Raw genomic sequence first — 22,750 nt, forward strand, 5'->3', positions numbered from 1 at the left:
TACCCCGTCTTTGTCTAAACTGGATCAATGGCACACCTTGCAAATTGTTGCTGTATCTAAATAATTATCCATGATTTCAAACAGTACATGCTGTCCTTAATCTGACTTTCAGTGCAGATCACAGTAGAGATAGCCCAGGTTCAACTCCAGCCTGTGGCCCTTTGCTGCATGTCCCCCCCCCCCATGCTCATCTGTCCTATCAATTAAAGGCTTAAAAATGCCCGAAAAAATATCTTAAAAAAAAAAAAAAGAAAAAAGAAAGACATCAGAGCATCAGACTGATTCAGAGTCACAGTGTGTGGACAGTTCCCCAGGCAAACCACTATAGTCCACTCAGCCATGGAAGCACTCTGTCCTCTTTTCTCGTGGAGGGCAGTCCACTTCTAGTACTTGATTTATCCCCTGCACACTGTGGCTGTAGTGAAACTTCTTTAAACATGGCTACTTGGTTATAAGTTGACCCCAGTGAAGCTCAAATTAACTGATTGTGGAGTGATGCTGCAGCATGAATTCCTTCTGACGTCATAGTTTATTTTTGAACATTTGTTAGTTGGGAGAAAGCATGAGAAACACAGATTATAGTACTGTATTTGCCAGGATCTAAACCTGTGCAGTGATTAATGACAGAGGTGTGTGAAGTGGAAGTGTTTTACGATTTCACTCATAACACCAGTGTGGTGTTTCCTCCCCTCCTCTCTCTGACTGGCTGCCTGTTGGCTCGTTAATTGATGTGCTGATTGTGTGAGTGGCTGTCAGCTCCAGTGGCATTACACTATATCCTGAGCCTCCTTCAGCTGAGAATTCCCACTCTGTCTCTGCGTTTCTCCCACTTAATCCAGTTCCTCTTCCTCCCCATCCACCCTCCTCTTTTCCTCTTCCCCCCACCCTCATTCCCAGTTTAGCCTCCATTCTCCTTCCCAGTCTCCTTTCACCTCCCCTCCTCCTCCATCCCTGAAGCCCTTTCTCTCCTCTCATCCAGCTTCCTCCTCTTGCTTCCCCTTCCATGTTCTCCTCCTCCCCTCCCCCTTAACGCTGTCTCTCACTGGCAGCAGTAGGCAGGGCCAATACCCGAGTGGGTGGCATGTCTGGATTAGCGTGGCACACTGTCTGCCTTTTACACCAAACTGAGGACATGCTGATTTGACCCAGACTGATCAAAAAGAAGGAATAGCAGTGATGTGGTAGGTAAAACAATCATTGTAAACTCAGAGTCTGTGTGGACGGTTGAATGTTTAGACCCAGGCCACAGCTGAGAGGTCATAGTTCATCAGGGCTGTAATGGTTAGCAAACATTTGTTTCTTGTTGTATCCACAGTGGATGTGCTTTCAGAGGGATGTGGTTCTGTGCTGTGGTCTATATGGGACCTCCTGTCTTCTTCTTGTTCTTGGTTGCACAATTGAAGTAGACAAAGCGGCCACACACATTGTTGGAGCGCACATTGCACAATGCTGCTGTTTTGTATCTGAATGGTTGCCCAGCAGCTGGTTTATATTGCTGTGTTATTGTGTGTACACACGTTATGATTTGTATTTAATAATGTTAGTTAATGTAACATCCTGCAGCTTATCAGTTATGTATCTAGGTTACAGTGAGTCAGAGGTTGTAAATCCATTAATTGTGTGATTTGAAGCTAACCCAGGTAGGCAAACACATCTATCTGATTGTGAATATGTTTATACAGTGTCATGTGGAATAATGTGAAAACTGAAATATTTTTCTCACCAAGCATTTGTTGTAACTCATCTGTGTTTTCTCTTTTGTGTCCTGACAGGCAGCAAGCATGAGGATGGCACCCAGAGTGACTCAGAGAATGGACTGGGCCTACGTTTCGCCAACCGCCGCCATGCCCTCGAGGAACGCCTGAAAGCAGCGCACGGCCACGTGGGAGGAGGAGCGGTAGGAACAGGAGGGGGGAACATATCAGTGAGTGGGACCAGAGCAGGTGGCAGCCGCACGGCCTTTATGATCGAGTTCTACGACGAGGAAAACCCTCGCAAGCGCCGATCGTATTCGTTTTCCCAAACTGCACCCCTGCAGGGGGTCGGAGGTGGCGGTGAAGGACTGTGTCCCCAGCCTCCCTCTCACCCAAAGGTGTTCAGCATTTCCACATCAGCTACTACAGCCTCAGACTCAGGTATTTAAATGGTTTCATCACGTCTAATATATGTTCTGTGATGCTCTCCTACATACATAAAATGATTTAAATTAAAATCAGTGCATTTTAAAAATAGAGAGATTCATGAGAAGTCAAAGGCACCTTAATGTCTCCACCAGGTTTTGTTTTAAAGTATTCCTCTGCATGAAAATTGAAACTAAACTAAACTCTTAAGTTAATCTGCTGCCACAGAGACTTATACCTCCTCTACACTTTCTTACCTGTAGGTAAGGTCCCAGCTCCGATACCAGCCACAGTGACTGCAGGTGCCCCCACGGCTGCCCGCGTCCTTCTCAAGCAGAGGTCAGAGGACCCGAGTATCGGTCGCAGCTCGGCCAGTACCGGGCTGGCGACAGGCAGCCCCACCAGCCCCAGCGAGGACACCTCGTGTGTTGGCAGAGGAGCAGGAACTGCTGGAGGGGAGGCGGAGGACGACCACAGCGATAAGGGGACATACACTATTGAACTGGAAAACAGGAACGCAGAGGAAGAGGAGGCCAGGCGCATGATAGACAAGGTAAGGGTCATCCTGCTCCATGTAGGATCATTTCTGTCTCTCTGCCTCACCCATCACAATAAATTCTCTTGACTGCAACATCTTAATGCCAACGTGAAGGTACATTTGGAATCCTACATTTGCATTTTAGATTCTAGATTACAGCTGAGAAACTGAGAGATGTTCTTTTTTTCTCAGGTTGAGCTACAAAGAGGACATTTTTATTCTAAAATTATGCCATGAACACCCCCACCAATTTGTGATTAAAAAAGCAATTTGCTGACTCTGTCCACTCTGCATAAAAGAGCAACAAAATGTAACTCCCTTTGGAGCTAATTCCCAGAGATGTGAACAGCTACACACATTGTTGTGCCACACAATACAGCAATACTCTACTGTTTCCTTGTAGATGCACCACAGCTCTTTTGTGTTGCCTTTGTAGTGAAGTAACTACAGTTGAGTGGATTGTAAAGTGCATGGAGCTGGGTTATCTATGTCTTATTTGTAATTATAAGACTTGGACTTCACTTGTGGTTATTAAATGCAGTTATTTTAAAAGCCACTGTAGTTTGCCACAAGCAGAGGCAGGTTTTATTTTTCTATTCATGTCTTATTCCATTCATTTAAAATGGCTTTGGAGGTGAAAATATATTGGGTCTATTACACAAAGTCTGCAAGTTCAAATGGAGGTTGTTTGGAGAATTATTATTCCCTTTGTTTTACTGTTCGGTCTTTACATTCAGGTCATTCTAATCAACCCCAGAAAAGGTGAAAATAAAAACTTGGTCATTAGTGCCTTCTTTGCTTATTTGTGACCGTAAAAGCAGCAAGCTGAATGACAAGTGCATCATTCAAACTCACTCTGCAGTAACTCAGGAGAATCTGATCAAGCACAAACAGACCAAGGTTAATTGTCTCTTTATTACCTGCTGCGTTGGCACTTTTCGGGGTTAGCAAGTCCTTTGTGAGTGGTTTGTGTTGCTGCCACTAAAACAAAGCTATCGCCTCTCAGCTGCCTTGCTTGACCACCACTCCATCCTCTCTGTCCCATTGGTAAACCTAATGCCTCTGTAATAGCCCGTGGAGACTTGCTCCATCAAGCACTGCCCTGTTTTATTAAACGATGCTCCGGGGAGGCTTAAAAACCATCATCTGTTTTTTTACTGCTGCCCCTGTCCTGTGGCACTGCAGTCTTTCATGGTCACAGAAAATACATCTGAAAGGGGCAAAGCAATACACTCACAGTTTAGTGTTCGTTTCAGGACGAGAAACTAAAAATAGTCACATTTTACCATCATTACAAGTAGGAATTAAAAACACTTCCTTTAAATTGGTACAGCAAATGCAAAGTGTGATGGAAGTTCACTCGCCTTTTTAATTGCTACCCACTAAATTCTGATTTATTTTTAGGAAGTTAAGTTGTTGCCAATAAAGGTTTATTACACAGACATAATTTAAACTCAAGTAAATGACATCTTAAAGAGGCACATGTCTCTTTAAGTGTCGTATACAGGTGTCATCTTAGGAGGAGCAGTGATCATAATTAGTGGGGTGTATTTCTAGTCAGTGTGAGTCTGAGTGCATTACATTCGAAACTGGAAGTGTTGTTATGCTAATTCCTGTAATTAACTGACACACTAATTGGCACACTGCTCACAGTCTGTCCGCTCTCGTTCTCTCTCCCTTTTGTAAACTGTGTGGTGTGTGTGTGTGGTTTCTGTTCGTTGCCATGGTGCTCAGCCATCAAGTGCAGATCGATGCTTTAATTCAACAGCATCTTCTGTCTGTTCACTTCACTTTTTTGTCATCAGGAGAACTGTAGAATAATTATAGTATATGTTATATATATATTAGCATAGTGTTTATGTATTATGAGGGTGTTTCATTTTCAATACAAAGTGTGGTCCAGTGCTATTATGCTCAGGATGCATACAGAATAAAGACTAATTGGACAAACAGTACATGCATTAGGAGTTGGAAACTCGTGGCACCTCACAATTTGATTCCTATTGAGAGGGCTATGATGTCATTATTAAACGATTATCGATCCATCTTGATGCATTAGATTTTTTATTTCTGTACGCTCTGTCACTGTGTGACTGCTACTTTTAAAACATGAGGTATTTGTAATGAGCCATAATTCAAATAAACAGATGAATCTACTTGTGGCTCTCGTCCAGATCCACTTTTCCCTTCAACTTCACAGAAGCCAAAATGCTTCCATATGGGAACTCTTAAGCCAGGGGGTGCCGATGACGCACATTATGTTATGTTTCACCATCCAGTTGGTTCAGCCACAAGGAATGTATGTTGTAAATTGTTATAGGTGATGACAGTGTCGAGAATCGGGTTTTAAAATTTCCCATTATTGACTTTTCTGCGCCAAAACATAATCTTTTAAGAACTGATTTTCTCCCACACCCCAACATACTTAACATATATAATGCCACACGATTTGCAAGCATTATACTTCAGCAAAATGTCCATATTTTCGACATTATCATCATGTGTTTTCTTCTGTCCTGCTTTTTCAAATGTGTGTAGGTGTTTGGTGTGCAGCAGAACCAGGACTCCTCTGTTCTGTCAGACCTTAAGGGAGAAGGAAAAGGAAAGGAGACAGGAGAGACGGGGAAAGAGGTAGCATATCTGTCTCTCTATTTTATTTAAGTTCCTGTTTCTACTTATCTTCCCTCAGAGTTTATTATCAGTTCTCCCTTGCTGTGTTTCTCTACCTCTCCTCATAAATTCACCTCCACACGAGTGTCCATTACTACAATGTTAATGTGGCCCACAGTGACTCATTCTTTGTTAAATTTCTTTTGATTAGACAAACCACTTTGTAAAAATGACCTCTGACTCCCAGCATGTTATTATAACTCTCAGGCCAGTGTAGTATGACAGAGTCAAGGATGAGTTTCATGATGTGAGTCACCGCCACTCCCATGGCTTGACCGCTCTCCTCCCCTAGCTGGTTCATGGGAGTAGATTAGTCCTCCCAGTGACTGACCTAGATCATACGAAGATGTGGAGAGACACACTCTGCCCTCCAGGGAATTTTATAGGAGGGAGGGGACCATGTGTATGAGCATTTTCTATCTATTGTGCTATTTAGAAAGATGTCTTCATTGAAGTGAGGAGCAGTTGTTCAGCTTTAAAACTTTCTTGTAAGGTGATAATGGGGGTGGTTATTAAAATTTAGGCATACAAGCAGCTTCCAATCAGACATTCTTTGATTTTCAAGTAAAATACAAATACAAGAATTATCATAATGTGTCAAGAATCATCATGTACTTTATTTCCCATGAACACATACAGTAAATGCTAATCCTGCTCATGATCTGCTCTGTCTATTTTGTGCCAACATTGATTGACTTAACTGCTCTTTTTTCTCACTCCTGTGCCCTACTCTCTTGCCACCCCACCCCCCTCTCATGTGCCCTCAGGCTCTTCCCGGCGACTCGAGTTGGGTCTCTCAGTGGGCCAGTCTCGCTGCCAATCACACCAGGACAGATCCAGAGGGCTCAGGAGCAGAAACAGCCGCCTTCCTCCACAAAGAGAGAGGTACGTGCTTGCTTGACTCTCAGATAATGAGTGAGTCTTAATGTTTAGCTGGAGTCAGTTCTGAAATACAATTTATTTGATCTTAAAAGCATGCCCAGTGTAAAGCAGAACTTGAAATCTCTTGAATTCGTTTGTTATTCATGATTAAAAAAAAGTCTTGAATCTAAGTGTGTTCGTCTTTTGTTCTTTAGGAACTGATGCCTTTGAGTCTGGTGCGTCCCTCAGTAGAGGCGAATCCTCCTCCAGTCTGACAGACCGTAAGCGTAGGACCCTCCCCCAGCTCCCTGTGGATGACCCCCGGGCTAAATCCAGCACCAAAGCTCTTGGACTGAGGTCTGAAATTGGGGAGAAACAGGACACTGAAGCCCAGGAGAAAGAGAACAAGGGAGACGGGGAGTCCCCGACTCCCACAAGGGACGGTGAAATGACCAGTAAACGGAAGCAGAGCTCCACATCCTCTCCATCCAAGGCTCCTCTCCGGTCCTCTGGCAGCACTGAGCGGAGGAAGAGGTCAGAGGAGAGGAAAGGAGGAGGATCAGGAGAAGGAGGAGAGAAGTCTGGGAAGCCTCTAGTGCGCCAGGGCAGCTTCACAATTGAGAAGCCCAGCGCTAATGTCAATGCAGAGCTCATCCCACGCATCAACAGAGGCAGCAATGGGCGTGAGCGCAGTGACTCCGTGGGCAGCATGGATACTGCTACACTCCTGAAGGACACTGAAGCTGTCATGGCATTCCTAGAGGCCAAACTAAGAGATGAAAACAAACTCGACCAGAAAAGTAGTAAAAAAGGCGCCCCCCCTCGGACTGACTCCATCTCTCCTGAGTCAGATGTTGACACGGCCAGCACAGCCAGTCATGTAGCTGGAGAGGCAGAGAGGAAAGCATCAGCTGGTGGCGAGCAAAAACGACGTTCCTTGAGCAGCATGCACAGGGAGAAGAGCAACATGAGCACGACTTCCAAGACCAGTGTCACTAACGCAAGTGCCCGTGACCGCTTGGAGAGGAAGACTAAAACAAGAACTTCGGAAGCGACAAGCCGGACTGATGCACGACGCTCTGTTCAGCCGTCCTCCAGAGCACGCCAGCCCTCTCTGGATCTCACTGATGATGACCAGACTTCTTCCTTCCCCATCTCTGACATCCTGTCCTCAGACCAGGAGACCTACTCTGGACCTATGGGGCGCTCAGCACACGGACGTGGCTCAGATGACATTCTCCATTCCAAGCTCGATAGCAGGTCTACTAAAACATCCACCAGTGGATCCTCCAAAACCAGGAGCACTCTCCAGGCAGCCACGACCTCCTCCCTGAGCAAGCAGGCCTCACTGCCTCAGCCGCGGCCCACGAGAGCCTCCCTTCTCCGCCGTGCTCGGCTGGGGGATACCTCTGACACGGACCTAGCTGATGCAGACAGGGTGTCTGTGGCTTCTGAGGTATCCACCACCAGCTCCACCTCTAAGCCGCCATCTGGTCGAAAGGGACTGTCACGACTTGACATGCTGGCTCAGCCGCGTAGGACCCGTCTGGGCTCCATCTCCGCCCGCAGTGACTCAGAGTGCACAGTGACACGGAGCTCCACCTCTTCACCCCGCCTGTCAGCTGAGACTGCTCTGCGCCTGGGCCTGCGCTCGTCAACACCAACAGAGAACAGGCTGACACCCAGGATGAGGGCCAACAGTGTGTCCAAACTGAACGAGACCAAGAGCAAGACCACTACATCTGGATACTGCTCGCCCACAGGTGAGCACATCTGCATTTATGGTTCAGTCTGGTGTTCTCAGACACTGTAGGAAAAAAGAGAAGAGGGGAATCGGTCATCAGGGTTTCTAATAATATTATATCTGTTATTTCTGTCCACAAAGTCTACACCATTACATATCTCACTGGTGTGTAAACATTCGTCTGTAAACATTTCCACTGTGTTGTGACAAACTTGTGCGTTGGTTGTCATCGTGCAGAGTGCTCTCAGCCCGAACCTGAGGGCGGTGATGCAGAGGAGGAGCTGATGGGTACTGTACCAGAAATGTAGAGCCTTGATTAGACAGCATGTGTGTGTGTGTGTGTGTGTGTGTGTGTGTGTTTGTGTCAGAACTGGGTCACAGCGAAAGAAGCCACTCAAATCTGAGTGACTTTTCTGAAATTACTTTTGTCATATTTCTTGAAACTGTCACTACATCTACACAGAAATATATGAGACACACAGTCTGTGAAAAAAAATCAGGTTCCTCCTCTTTCCTAGGGGCATTTGCGAGCATCTACTGTGGCTCATAGAACAATCAGAGCTGATGAGTCTCTAATGCAGCTGTCAATGATGTCAACCACTGCTCGTGAACTGTGGTCATACTGTGAAACCAGGCAGCGCTGATCAAATGTGAATCAAGATTCTGTTACTGCATTGCCTGTTTTACACCTCAGACATTTTCAGAAACATATTCTAGTGTACTGTTTAGCTGTAAAGAGGAAGTTTGCTCCAGCCAGTGGGCAGCACTTAGTTTCCAACATGGCGGCTGGGTCACAAACGTTCTCATTTCACAGCTAAGCAGAACACTAAAGGTGATCAATAAGCAGTGCAGTAACAGAATCTTGATTCATTTTTCTGTTGGCATTATGACACAGTTCTCAAGCAGTAATTGACATGATTGAAAGCTCCTTTGAGTCTCCTCGGCTCTAGTTGTGTTCGTTCACAAGCAGCCAGGCAATTAGAAGCATCACAAGGCAATAAAGTAGGCAGAGTAATATGATTTTTTTCACAGATTATCTGTTTGATTTAGTGCTTTGTGAATATGGTGACAGCTTCAGAGTATGTGACAAAAATGTTGTTTTTATAGACGTTACCAACTTAAGCTTTAAGGAACATACACACTTTGATCTTTTTCATTTTTACAGATTTTAATTTTGCACTGAAAATCTATAATCTACGTGTAATTCTTAGTGTAAATGCATCACATAAAGACATATCAGTGAGTAAAGGTAAAGTACGATGACCCAGCTCTAGCATATGTTACCGTGTTAACTCTGTGTCTCCCTCATGACATCCATCAAGTGATGCTGTGATGAAGACCTAAATGCTCTAATCACACTCTGTCAAAATGTTTTCCAACATCACAGGGCAAACTTTCAAAACTCATGAGCACAAACACTCCACCTTGTGGAGATTTGTGTTCATGACACTTCCACTTTGTCCCACTTTACCTCCTCAGAGACTGATAGAGCATGGTGTTGTCTCATCATGGTGCAGCTACATTAATGCAGTTGTCGTTGTGTGACCATTTTGATGCAGCTTAACATATCCCTGGCTCTGTCAGGGTTGTATGTACGTTGTTGGATGCTTTTGTTGGCTGCCTGCAGTGGAGAGCTTTTAGATAAAGTCTGAGTTACTTTTTGCTGCTGTTTCTGTTGTTCTTGGTGTTGTTTTATAGTTGCGAAGATATTTCTGTAGCTGTCTGGTAACAATAATTTAATTTAAAATCTAATGCTTTGCTTAACCAGTTTTTATTTTTCACAGCCCCTCGTTTTTTATTTTGCTTCAAGAAGGATGCACAGTAGATTTTAGAGAATAACATGTCATTGTAAAATAAAGTATGTCTGCATTTAAGTCCATAATCAGAAAGAGCTCTACTCCATGTTATACTGCCTTAGAGTTCAGACTTATTACTTCTACTTGCACAATATTTGAAGTTTGTCTGATCGAAGCAGCTCTGGCTGGCGGCTTTCTCTGTAACAAAGTCTCTCATGTTCATAAGCCCATTTATTAACTTCATAAATAACAAATGTTGTAATGGAATAAAGTGCAGTGATGTTGACTGAACGTAATGCCCTTCCATTATCTTCACAGTGGCAAGCAGCAGCAGGTGGAGACGTCTGCCGCCGGAGTACGGCTCCACCTCAGAGGAAGAGTTTGGCTCCAGCAGGAATTCTCCAAAACACGGCGGACGCTCCCACATGCGCCCTCATCATCTCGCCCCGCACCGCAGCTCGAGACTGGGCACCACCGTGACCCCAGGCTCCAGCGTGGTGACAGGTCCGGGTGGAGCGGCGATCAAACACCGCATGAAGGAGCAAGAGGAGTACATCAAGGACTGGACGGCACACAGCGAGGAGATAGCCAGGTAGTGATCATTTAATAAATCTATGTAATATTTTAATATACAGCATATTACTTAATATACCTGATGAGTATGTGATGACAGATTGTTGTGTATGCACGTTGCATGTGTTCATCTGGATGTCTAAAGAACTCCTTCATCTGTCTGATGGTTAACAGGTTATTCCCCTGTGTGCGCAGGATCAGCCAGGACCTGGCTAAGGACCTGGCCATCTTGGCCCGTGAGATCCACGACGTCGCTGGCGAGATCGACTCGGTGAGCTCATCGGGCACAGCACCAAGCACCACCGTCAGCACGGCCGCCACCACCCCGGGATCGGCCATCGACACCCGGGAAGAGGTAGGCCCTGCACGTCCCACGCAGCCGGACATACAGGAGAGCATGAGAAAGGTGCCCGTTCTTCTTCTTCTTCTTCTTCTTCTATCATTGCTTTACTGTGTGTGCTTCCATCGCTTTGCCCTCGCCATCCCTCCTCTGTTGCTTGGATAAAAATGGCCTCTCTGTGACTTTATAGCTTTCATCTGCTGTGAGCGGTATTCATTTATCACACTCTCATCTGCTCCACATTCATTCCTTTATTATTTATGCTATAAGAGGACTTTTTTGGCTCGATGATTAAAGCTTTAGAGCTGCTTAGCTTTACTAATTCCTCATTTCTCACAAATCTTGACTCTATTAAACAAATCTGGAATAACACTGTGAGTTATTTCTTAAAGTTTTTGAGTTTTATTCCCCTCCGACGTCTCTCCCTGTCTGTGCCCAGCTGGTGGATCGGGTGTTTGATGAGAGTCTCAACTTCAGAAAGATCCCACCTGTGATTTCAACCAATAAGGCACCAGAGATCAACGGCAAACCAGTGGAGCTCCGGCCCCGTGCCCCCGACAGTCTGGAGCCCAGAGCTCTGAGGAGACGCACCTGGAACCGAGAGGAGGTGAGAAGCAAAGATACACCAACATGGAATCTCACAAGAACACGTCACCAGTCACCTTCAGGTTTCCAGATGTCAAACCTGTTTTGTGTTCTTCTGTGTGTTCAGGCGGTGTTGGACAGCCTGCTGCTCAACTCAGTCTCTCAGCTTTCCACCAAGATCAGACACTCTATCGACAAAACAGCAGGAAAAATCAGGTAATTATACTCTGTGATATTATATAAGTGTTATTCGTCCTTCAGTGTGTTGCTCTGTATATCCACTGTGAATGAGAGTGTATCCTGTTGTTGTTTTTCTCCAGGATATTGTTTAAAGATAAGGACAGGAACTGGGATGAAATTGAGAGCAAACTGCGATCGGAGAGTGACATACCACTCCTGAAAACCTCCAACAAGGTACTCAAACCAGTCTGTCTGAGTTATATTTGATGAGGAGAAGAGTGCAGTATAAATGGGAGCTAATAGTTTAGTTTTCTCCTTCCTGTTTTAGGAGATCTCCTCAATTCTGCTCGAACTGAAGAGAGTTGAAAAGCAGCTTCAAGGTAAAGACACATACCCCCAGCACAATCACACTAGTGCTAAAAATAAATGTGAATCGCACTTCAGCAAGCTGTTTATTACAGTTATGGCTGTTTTACATACAGCAATTTTATTTGTTTATTTGCATCCAGTGATAGAGGGCGTGCATATTAAAAAGGGGAAAGCAGCAAAAGTACAGACAGAAGCTAAAGCTATGAATACTTCTCTTCAAATCTGAAGTATTTCTCTGAGCAACGATTAAACTACAAAAACATGTTATGGTATTACTTATCAAGAGACAGTTCACCCACAAATCTTAACTGTAGTGCTATATTAGTCAAGATTGTCTTGGTGTGAGTTACCAAGTTGTCAAGAGAAGGCCTGAGATAGATGGCACTCAGCTTGTGGTGCTCAAAGCGCCAAAAATTACATTTGAAAAACTCAGCAGCAATGTCTCTTTCCAGAAATCATGACCTGGTTACTCAAGATAATCCACAGACCTTGTTATGTACACTTTCATGTTGGAACTATTTCCTTTATACCAAATTCCTTTATACCTGCTAACCATATCACCATGCACAAGGAAGAGTGCATCTACTGCTGCCTTACATAGCACTACTGAGCTAGGTAAGGTTACAGCTCAGCTGAGGAGGACACCATAATGTTTACATCTCATGCTGTAAAGAGCACAAGCCTCTTGTCCATTAATAGATGCACACTTCCTTCTGCGTGGTGATACAGTTGGTGGCTGTAGTTTGGTAAAAAGAAAATAGTCCCTACATGAAAGTGTTCACAACAAGGATACATATGTTTTTGGCTCTTTGAGCACCACAAGCTGAGTGCCATCTCGTTTTATATATTCTCTACGGCCAGTATCTCCAACACTCAGCAACTCACACCAAAACAATCTTGATTTTGGGGTGAACACTCAAAAACTAGCAAGAAACCAACTAAGAAAAAAGGTTTTCAGGACTTTAATACAAACTACGACCCAACTTAAAGTTTATTTTGTCACCTACTTTGAGACAAAGTCCTCCACACACTGATTTTCTCCCTGTCTCTGTCCTAGTGATCAATGTGATGGTAGACCCAGATGGGACCCTGGACGCCCTGGCCAACCTGGGCCTGACCAGCCCCACCACCCCTACCAGGCCCCTAACCGCCAAAACAACTTCCCCCTCTGCCACCAGCCCTGGGTCTGTGCCCCCAGCCAAAGAATCACTGCCGGAGATCCTTCCCGCGCCCGGAGGATCAGCAGCCTCCGCCAGGGTTCAAGCTTCCTCCGCCAGCACAGAGGAGACAGCACGAGACCCCCCCAGCGTGAGCCTCGGGTTAACGGGAGTCGGAGGACTGCCCTTCAACCGCATGCGGCCAAGCGGAGAGGAGGCCATCGCACAGAAGTGAACACGAAGTGTCCCTGAAGCCAATGTTGTGTGTGAATAAACATCTGGAACAGAGTGCAGGTGGCTGGTGATCAGTGTTCACAGCAACGAAGCAGGTGCAGAAACATTAAAATCCTGCTGCTTACTACACCAATATAAGATTATGGATGTAATACAAACATAATTTAGCTTAAGTGTTACCAGACCTGACCGGAAATGAAGTGCTTCAGCCCTCCTAAACCCCAACTGATGCATCATGGATACAACCTGTTAACAGAAACTCACCCATGAACGATTTGGACAGTCACAATATGAACAATTTAACTTCAAACTGTTGGCCGACCTCCTGATGGACTGACGGCTGCCTGGCCTCACTCAGCAGACAGATCTCTGTGGTTGTACAGTCTCCACTCTCCTCCAGTCTCCTCCTCTTGCCTTCTCCATGTGTCTGGACCCTGCCTACACTAAGGACATGCCTTAAAAACACACCCTCGATATAGTAGCAGCCCTCGTCCCCTCAGATAATATACAGAACAGCTTCTAAGACTTTAATACTTTCAGACAAACAGAATGCATTGTAAAATAACACTTGCAAAATATGTTCTATTCACACTGCAGTGATCTATTATCTCTCGTTCAGCACGGAGAATATTTCAGCAGCCTTAAGTAACCACTGACAAACCACACGCTCATACAGACATGCATTATGTCTGAAGCAGTCCACAATCCAAACAGAATCGCAGATGTTTTCAGTATTTCATGACTCTAACCGTCCATTCTCTCAAACTGACTCTGTTGAAAAGGATTTGTAGTGCCTCCCCATCTCTGTGCTCACCTGTTTCTCCTTTATGTTTTACTCCCTCCCTCCTTCCCTCCCTCTCTGTCTCTCCCTAGTAGTTGGAAAAAAGTTTGTCACTCCAGTAGCATGTACAGGACAGAGCGGAGAGCGTTCCTCCTGCAAGTTGGTGTCTGTGTTGATCTTACTAATGCTGAATGGTAGTTTTACACGATGGTAACAGCCTTTGGGAAACCAATGATCATTTTCAGACGACATAATCACTTACCAAAGTTAACAAGTTTAATGATAGTGTCATTTTCAAACAGTTGAGCCATGTTGAAATTCATCTGTTGTGCAAAAGAGAATCTGTATTTAAAGATACGTCTGCAGTTCACCCTCCTCTCTGAATGTCAAGAGCATTTTTCACTCAAAAAGCGTATTTATTATAACGAAACACGAGTTTAATCACTGCTGCCGAATCTGTTTTGGCCCCTGAGAATCAGTGCCCTTAGCTTTTTTGCTACAGTACATCCACTCAAGTGTCCTATGATTTCCAATTGGCTGTTTTTCTACTTTTTCCAGTCACGGGTGATGTGATGTGTTTTTTAAAACTAGCAATGATGAGCGAAGAAAATAACAGTCTGAGCTAAATATTTTATAATATTTAGATACTGGTATTGTAGATATTGTCGACCTTTTACTTTGTAACGCTTTGAATCACCTCACAGTCCATTTTCTTTTTCTGTCACTCACCAGTTTAAGAAACACCCTGAACATGGAAGAGCTGCTGGAATTGGTTTTAATAATGTCTCGTCATAGAAGAACACGGTCGACTTACACGGAGGCCTTTTGTGGTTCAAAATGTGTCTTTGAGGAACGTCAGTGAGTAGAAATGAACACATCTTTGACAATAAGCTCTATAAGCATCTATTTTATGAATTTCTAATGCAGCTTCATATCAGTGTAAATAGGTGCATCGCTTGATTTCCACTACGGGGGAACGTTCCAGCGACAGTATGGTTAACCTCTTTGCTGCTTTTCCAGTGACTCTATGGGGACTAACCATTCTCTGAATCTCTCTTCAGCTTATCGTCTGTGTTCTAGATGACTTAAAGGCAATGTATTAGGACTTAGATACTCTTACAATAGTGAATTTAGGTACCAGAATACATGTTCATTTCCTTCTCTCTATACTGTACTGTACTATGTTTTTTTCAATGCCTCAAAGTGCCCATTTTGACGAAGGAAGGGCATTGGTTAAAAAGAAAAGAAAAAGACGTAGTTGTCTAAAAAGATTTCTCTTATTTTGCACATCAGATTGTGGTGTTTTTTTCATGCAGAAGTAGTGAAGGTCAAATGGTTTGACAGAGAACGATATCACTTTGATATCAGAAGTGACTGCCTTGCCTCTCTGGAACTATTCTGTCTGTACAAACGAAGCCTCCAATCGTGTTTTTTTTGTTTTGTTTTGTTTTGTTTTGTTTTTGTTTGTTTTTTTCCCTCGCCCTGTTTTATCAAAAGAATTGAAATTAGGGGACTGTGAATGCTAGGTACATGTTTATTTTTTAAATTCTACATGTGTCATCTGATCAGTGTTCGTTGTCGTTTTTGTAAAGAAAAAAAACTCCATTTTATTTATTTTTTTGTTTAATATTTTGTGGATGTTTCATGCATTTTATATTTGTTCAACTATCTGCATTGTTTCTTACTGTTAATAAAACAGAGCCATTCACTTGTCTCTCTGTTTTCATTCGACTGGGTGTTCAACTGGACGGCAGGACTGTGTTGTGGCAGGAATAGTATCACAATACACAGGTCACAATCCAATATATTGCAATGTATTACTTTTAGCAAGGTAATATGTTGCATTTTTTTAAGTTAATGTAGTTAAGATCAGGACAAGACGCCCCTCTTTAGCGTGTTTTCTGGCAATGTCACAAACAATATACACAGGTGAGGTTAATTTTAGGTGACCACAACCAACACAATTTTTTAAAGGTCTCATATTATGCTAATGTTCAGGTTCATACTTGTATTTGGAGTTTCTACTAGAACATGTTTATGTGCTTTCATGTCCAAAAAAACATTATTGTTCTCATACAGTCTAAATGAGTATATCCATATTCACTCTCTGTAACACCCCATTTTAGCACCTGTCTCTTTAAGCCCAGTCTGCTGCGACTGAGTCTCTGCACCACTATTGCAGCCAGGGGGAATGACTGAAACAGCACTGTGGCATCAGTTTCCACCTTCATATAGTCAGGGTGTGACATCACAACGTCACAGAAGTCCTGACAGCTCATTTAAAGGCAACATTTCTAAAGACAGACTGTGTATTTTTGTGTGGATTGAGCAATAAAACCACTGACAGATGTAGGGAATAATACTGACCATCTCGTTACAATGCAATGTTCTACTGGGAAATCTCTGGTCCTGGCATTCATGTGGATGCTACTTGAAGCGCTTCACTCACTCAAACACCGTTGCGGACCAAATCCCCTCTCTCATGGCAATAACACTCCTGGATGGCAGGAGCAGAGCATTGCGTTGTAACAATGTAATCGATGTTAATCACCTCACCTGCCAGTGGTTTTAATGTTATGGCGAATTGGTGTGTACAGCACCTTTACCTGCTTCATGACAAACAGAGACATGGAAATGGCCTTTAGTTTTAGGGATAAAAACCCTGTGTAAAAAAAATGTTTGACTCTTTTATGCAGTCAGAACGGTGGGATCTACATTTGTAATTATCAGAATCCCCGTAAGACGCTTGCAATATGTTAAGTTGGAGTGGAAGAGTCAAATGGCTGAAGACAGCTCACAACACTGCCATCCAGCAGTCGGGTGTTTGAACACAACACAAATTGAACCATTGCCATGAATCGCTGCATTTAAACAATTAAAAATCAATAGTTTCTGAGAATCAATACAGCTTCACAGAACATAATATCGCACTACTCAAGTGTATCAATATGTTTCTACACCCCTAATGCACAGGCAGCCAATGTGACCACCACTGGCAGACAATAAAGCCTTCATTTATTTACTGTAGTCCAAAACTGGATTGCTTAACACCTCTCTGCAGGGACATTTTAAATCAAAGAAAAGGCAAAGGGTTAATTCAGATTTAATCTCCATAATGCTTCCTGAATTAAAGCAGAGCTCTCTACTGTCTGCACCATTTAATCACATCCCAACTGAAAATGCAAATGACTCCACTACTCCTCTGTGATGCCTGAACTCTGTTAAGTATTAGCATGATTAAGTGTTTGAGTCTTTTGCAAACCATAGACTGCACACAGACTATTAATGTGGTATTACATTTTTAATGATGTAAGTACCAGTGAGCATATTCAAACCGCAGCATCAGCGAATTGCTGTGCTTAGTATAAAGGATGTGACACCTTGGCGAGCACATGGTAATGGATGACAGAGTGTGTCTCGCTAATGGAAAACTATATAGTGCAATACTGTCTCTGACTGCGGAGAACATGCTGTACACAGACCTGTGATTCCCATCATCAACTGCAGTGATCAGACTCCTCCTCCACCTCTGTCTTTAGCTTACATGTTTGCTAAGAGCACTGAGATTTTAGATAAAGACAAACAAGATTCTCTGATGTTGTAAAGTGTGTTTTATTATCATTGATTAATTCCCAGGTTTTGTTTGACTCTTAATTCACATGACTGCAGTAGTGGTTACAAGAGAACACACGTGAACACTGATGGCAGGGTGGTCTGTGTCGGGTGATGGGAGTTAGCCAGGGGGCCATTTCATCATACGTCCACCCAGGATGTGGAGGTGGATGTGATAGACCGACTGGCCTCCGTCTGGCCCATCATTGATGACAATCCTGTAGCCTTTGGTCAGGCCCGCATCTTTAGCACACTTCCTTGCAACTATCATCATGTGGCCCAACAACTACGAGACAGAGAGAAAGATAATACATACATGTTAGTTTAAGCATGAGCAATGACTGTCCAGATGAGCATTGAGTTGTGTAAAGGGCTCCATCTAGTGGTCGCTGACAGTCATGTTACAGTAAAGGTATATCACACAGTCATACTTACTGCTGCATCATCGTCCTCAGCTTGTGACAGCTGAACAATTGGCTTTTTTGGGACGACGAGGATGTGAGTGGGAGCTTGAGGAGCAACATCAGGGAAGGCCACACACTGAAACACAGCAGAGCAAATTAAGGCGGAGAATTTAACCTGTGCAGACATCTGAGGCGTTTGTTTCATCAGGGGTGTACGAATGGTGTTGAATGGGTGTCAGCTGCTTCTCGCATCACATGGATTATTTAAAGAAATCACATAAAATAAGACCATTACAAATATTATGGTGTAAACTTCACACCAAGTAACCAGAAAATTAGAAACATCAATATGATATATTGCAATAAATGCTACACCAATTTGTTTCGTGACTTCTACTTTATTTTAGTCCACTTTAGCAAAGATGTTTCTGACATGTTATCCACCTCATTTACTAAACACATTAGGGCTGCACAACAAAAAATAAAAATAAATCATATGGCAATTACTTTGTCAGATATTGCAATTGGGGAATGAGTCACCATTTTTGTGGGAGTGGTAATTTTAGCTTTATGATTGTTTGCTGGGGTCTGTTCCAAACAAGTGTGTTCCCTTAGGTCTGAAATATGATTTGTCGTCCGAGGCCTCTCTGTAGCACCACAGTGCCTCATTTACAAGGGTATGTTGTGACACAGTTCATCTTGAGCTCCTGCATTTTGGATACTGTGATTTTGGTAACATTTATGATTAACTGTTACAGCATGATAGGTAAACCCCACTGTAGTGTGCAAGAGAGGTGGTAGTGTTGCAAAGAAATGAAAAATTATTCCAGCTGAAATGACCTCATGAATTCCTGGTAATCACATATCTGCCTAGATACGGCTATTTTAAAATGTGCTACTGGCCATTACTGACATCATGCAGATTTACTGTATTTTGGATCTTTATGGTGCATTTGAGGTCTCAAAGATGCCTGATTTTAAAAACTCAGTCTTGGCTTATTATATGTGAAGTGTTGAGTAGTTCAAAAATTTAGAGCCTGTCAGGAAAGAGTGAGCCAAGAATAAACACAGAGGTAAAACTATACAGACTGCCTATTAATTGTTTTAATCGCAGTGCATACAGACCAGACAAAGCAATGGAGCCTGTTTGACAGGTCTGGTGTATTCTGATAGGAATCATAGGTGCTACCTTCTGTCTGGCTGTAACACAGGCAGCGTCACATTTTGACGGTTTTATTTGTGATAATAATCGACAGACGCTGATTTTTTTTTTTTAAATCCAAATCACTGCAACAGAAACATACGGGTGTCTGCAGTCTGCTGGAGGAGCAGGCAGACAAGTGGACTTTGCCATGATACCTTGGTGGAAAGCCAGCTGTGTGCACATGCCAAGTGGCAGCAACTGCAACAAGAGCAATGACTTACAACATGCAGAACAAAAACTAAACTGAGCCTGTCAGATCTTTTTACAGCTTTAATCGTGATCAGGTTCACTGCCAAGTTTTGACATGTAAGGAATTTGCTTCAGTAATTTGGTGCAAGAGAGCATAAAACTCAAGCCAGGAAGGATGAATATAGAATGGAAAAATGTATCATAAAAATATGAAAAATCTGTATTATGTATCTGTATTAAAATGGAAGAGCTGTGTGCAGGAGTATGCACACTATGACCAGTGAATATGCAAAAGTTCAAAAGCAAAAGCAAAAGCACACGTCTAAATATTCACTTAAGCACAGTGCAGTAGCAGTTTCTGCAGAGCTAGCACGGAGCTAACGTTAGCTAAACGTCACCACCGTGACTTTCTGCATCAAAACTGTGTTAATAAGTGAAGGTATTTAATGTTTACCTGGTCGTCTTCATATAGGAAATTGGCAGGAATCTCTTTACGAACAATTTTTCCAAATATTGTGTCTCCTCCCGGCTTGGCAGCCTGCGCTTTCGCTGTTTCATCAGCCATGTTGGCGCAGATGAGAGCAGCCTGTCTGCGCCGCTTTTGGCTCTGTCAAACCACAGAGAGCGCTCATTGGCTACAAAAACGCGTCATCGTAAAGTCGGCACTGATTGGTCCGTGGTACTCCCCAAACCGGAAGTGAGCAAAAGAAGCCAAGATGGGGACTCGTTTGAAGGTGAGGAGGGGAAATGATCACGTTTTATGAAAAATAACGTAAAACAGTCACGTTTCCTTTTTGTTTCTTTGGCTGGTGTAATTTTGAAAACACACATTTGCTCGTTTTAGGAGGTAGATCGCTAAACAGCTGTATTTTGTTAGTATCCACAGCTGTTTCAGATCAAGTAACAACTGTTAAGGTCCTGATGTTGCTAAAAGATGAATGTCTGTGTACATGCAGGTCCTGAGCACGTTTAAAGCGCTGCACAGAACACGGATGGCTGTATTCAAAGATGATGACAGAGCACTGACAGGTGAGTTATGTAGAACATCTGTGGCTCTATATTATACACACCAGCCGCATTATTAGGTACACCTTGCTAATACCAGGTTGGACCCGTTTTGCCTTCACAACTGCCTTAATTCTTGGTGTCATAGATTCAACAAGGTGCTGGAAACATTCCTCAGAGATTTTGGTCCATATTGACATGATAGCATCACGTGGCTGCAGATATACTCTCTTGTTTGGACCATCCTCTGTAAACTCTAGAGATGGGTGTTATAGTGTGTGAAACTTTCTGGGAAAAAAAAAAACAACCATGCCACGTTCAAAGTCACTTAAATCACCTTTCTTCCCCATTCTGATGCTCGGTTTGAACTTCAGCAGGTCGTCTTCACCGTGTCTACATGACGACATGCATTGAGTGCCTGCCACATGACTGGCTGACTAGCTATTTGCGTTAACATGCAGTTGAACAGGTGTACCTAATAAAGTGGCTGGTGAGTGTATACCAGACAGTAGATAACTTAATGTATGCTCTGCAGTATCAAATGTGTAACTGCTTTTATTTCTACAAAGCTGCAAGATTAAAAATCAATGAGGAGTTCCGGAAAAACAAAAATGAAACATCAGAAGAAAACATTAACAAGGTAGAGTGAACCTGCAACACACTGTGACATGGTTTGTTCATATATCTATATATATATCTATCTATCTATCTATATCTATCTATCTATCTATATATATATATATATATATATATATATATATATATATATATATAGTGTTTTTCATTTGGCTGTTCCTTATCTGTTGTGCATTTAAATAAGTGTGTGAATATGCAACTGTATGCAGTCATTTTTGCGCTGGAGTTATGGATTGGTTACAAAATAGATCTCCCATGCACAGATCCAGAGGTCTAAGGGGTAAAGAGGCTCCCATACCAGAGAGACCAACAACATTCTGCTCCAAATCCTGATCCAAGGCCCTTTTATATTGAATATCTGCAGATACAAAGTTCAATCCAATATTTATTTCATTAAAATTGTCCTAAATAATTCAGCTAGGACTTAAAAAGCATCTCTATATTTAACCTGCAAGGGATGCTAAACAAAGGGGGTGCTGCAATATACTTAGAGAAGGACTTTTGATTGTTTGTGCCCGGTTGCCAATTGTCTCATACAGTAATCCATTAATGCTCATTCCCCTTCTGCTTTTACAGATGATCAAAATGGGCTCAGATGTGGAAATTGTTCTCCGAGAGTCTGTGCTACAAATGGAACATGTTGGAGATAAGAAACTCTGTATGTTATGTTCCTCTTCTCCTGTCTTGTTCTTAAAAAATGCTCCCATGTTTGAAAGTAATTTCCAAATGATATGCACTGATTACATTTATCTCTGTCTCTGCTTCTCAGTGCTTCGACCCAGAGAGAGCCATATGCTAGAAAATGTGCCCTATTGTGACCAGCCCAGGAAGAAGTCATGATGGATGGATGTTTTTCATCAAAAAAAGAGACTCACGATCATCTGGTACCATCCATCCGCATTTTAAAGAATTTAACCCAAAACAACATTTGAGGTTGTTCAAGATCTCTGGAACTGAGAACATTTTAAAGATCATTGCTGCATGGAGAGACGCCTTTGTTTGATTCACTGAAGATCTCTGCTGTAAACTGGAACCGTCATTTCATGTACAGTATTTTGACAAATGTAATATAAATGTGTTTTCATTTGATTTGGGGGTCTTCTGCCTAGTTGTCAGTAGCTTATGATTCAGCTGAACTAGGGGTGAATGTTACTTTGCTGCTGCTGAAAATGTTTAAATGTGCTTTGATTAAAGGGGAATATTCTCACACTGTTTTGGTTTTAATTTATTGGTCAAACCAGTAAAAATGATGGATGGATCTAACATGACCACAACTCCCCAGAAAATGCATGACTGCAATAGCTATCAGTGTTTCCTAGAATCAGTGAGAACATTATATTGGATTGATTTCTTTGTATTTGCCTCTGTGTGAAATGTATCAGCAAATATTATAGAAGTGAACTTATCACCTACTTCCAAGGCACATGGAGAAGATAGATAAATCAAAGATAGAGAAACTCTAGGAACACTTGTAGTTTTTAGAACAACTTCATTGCAGGACCAAAACATTTTCGTCAAAGGCTACAAGCTGAAATTCTTTGGTCATGCAATAAAGTTGTTCTAAATACTGAAAATGTTGCTGGAGTTTCTGCACCTTAAATGCGTCAGCCATGGAGTTGTGACAAAGAAGAAGGGTGAGATTTTGTCTTATTTTAAGACATGTTTGGCGTACAACAGATAGTGGAACAAACCAAAGGATAGAAAGTAATCACATAGCATTTTTTCTTTTCATGGGACCCATGAAAAAGCTAA

The 22,750-nt window shown here is 42.8% G+C and overlaps 3 protein-coding genes across 10 annotated transcripts in view; 2 read left to right on the forward strand and 1 right to left on the reverse strand.

Annotated features, from left to right (window-relative positions):
* Nucleotides 1-15,656, forward strand: part of cep170aa (centrosomal protein 170Aa) — a 47,091-nt gene extending 31,435 nt beyond the window's left edge. For 3 of the 8 annotated variants that reach the window (XM_049600364.1, XM_049600363.1, XM_049600370.1), the window contains 13 exons: nt 1,773-2,135; nt 2,384-2,673; nt 5,197-5,289; nt 6,096-6,213; nt 6,405-7,952; nt 8,171-8,221; nt 10,048-10,321; nt 10,477-10,708; nt 11,082-11,249; nt 11,355-11,443; nt 11,548-11,641; nt 11,736-11,787; nt 12,834-15,656. In XM_049600364.1, coding sequence (XP_049456321.1) covers nt 1,773-2,135; nt 2,384-2,673; nt 5,197-5,289; nt 6,096-6,213; nt 6,405-7,952; nt 8,171-8,221; nt 10,048-10,321; nt 10,477-10,708; nt 11,082-11,249; nt 11,355-11,443; nt 11,548-11,641; nt 11,736-11,787; nt 12,834-13,168 — 3,707 coding nt within the window. In that variant the 3' untranslated portion in view covers nt 13,169-15,656. The remainder of the gene's footprint in view (nt 1-1,772; nt 2,136-2,383; nt 2,674-5,196; nt 5,290-6,095; nt 6,214-6,404; nt 7,953-8,170; nt 8,222-10,047; nt 10,322-10,476; nt 10,709-11,081; nt 11,250-11,354; nt 11,444-11,547; nt 11,642-11,735; nt 11,788-12,833) is intronic. The other 5 variants (XM_049600367.1, XM_049600365.1, XM_049600366.1 and 2 more) reach the window with 5 other exon arrangements.
* A 1,880-nt stretch (nt 15,657-17,536) lies between these two features.
* Nucleotides 17,537-19,971, reverse strand: hint1 (histidine triad nucleotide binding protein 1). The gene is made up of 3 exons (XM_049600442.1): nt 19,812-19,971; nt 17,996-18,100; nt 17,537-17,846 (listed from the first exon to the last, which is right to left on the reverse strand). The coding sequence occupies exons 1-3, from the start codon at nt 19,920-19,922 to the stop codon at nt 17,682-17,684; spliced, it is 381 nt and encodes a 126-aa protein (XP_049456399.1). The 5' UTR covers nt 19,923-19,971; the 3' UTR covers nt 17,537-17,681.
* Nucleotides 19,972-20,048: 77 nt separating this feature from the next.
* lyrm7 (LYR motif containing 7) lies at nt 20,049-22,210 on the forward strand. Its single transcript, XM_049600443.1, has 5 exons — nt 20,049-20,091; nt 20,314-20,386; nt 20,932-21,002; nt 21,575-21,656; nt 21,768-22,210. Exons 1-5 carry the CDS (start codon nt 20,074-20,076, stop codon nt 21,836-21,838), a joined length of 315 nt encoding a protein of 104 aa, XP_049456400.1. The 5' UTR covers nt 20,049-20,073; the 3' UTR covers nt 21,839-22,210.
* The last annotated feature ends 540 nt before the right edge of the window (nt 22,211-22,750 follow it).

Source organism: Epinephelus fuscoguttatus, linkage group LG16 (genome assembly GCF_011397635.1).
Source record: "Epinephelus fuscoguttatus linkage group LG16, E.fuscoguttatus.final_Chr_v1".
Lineage (NCBI taxonomy): Eukaryota > Metazoa > Chordata > Actinopteri > Perciformes > Serranidae > Epinephelus > Epinephelus fuscoguttatus.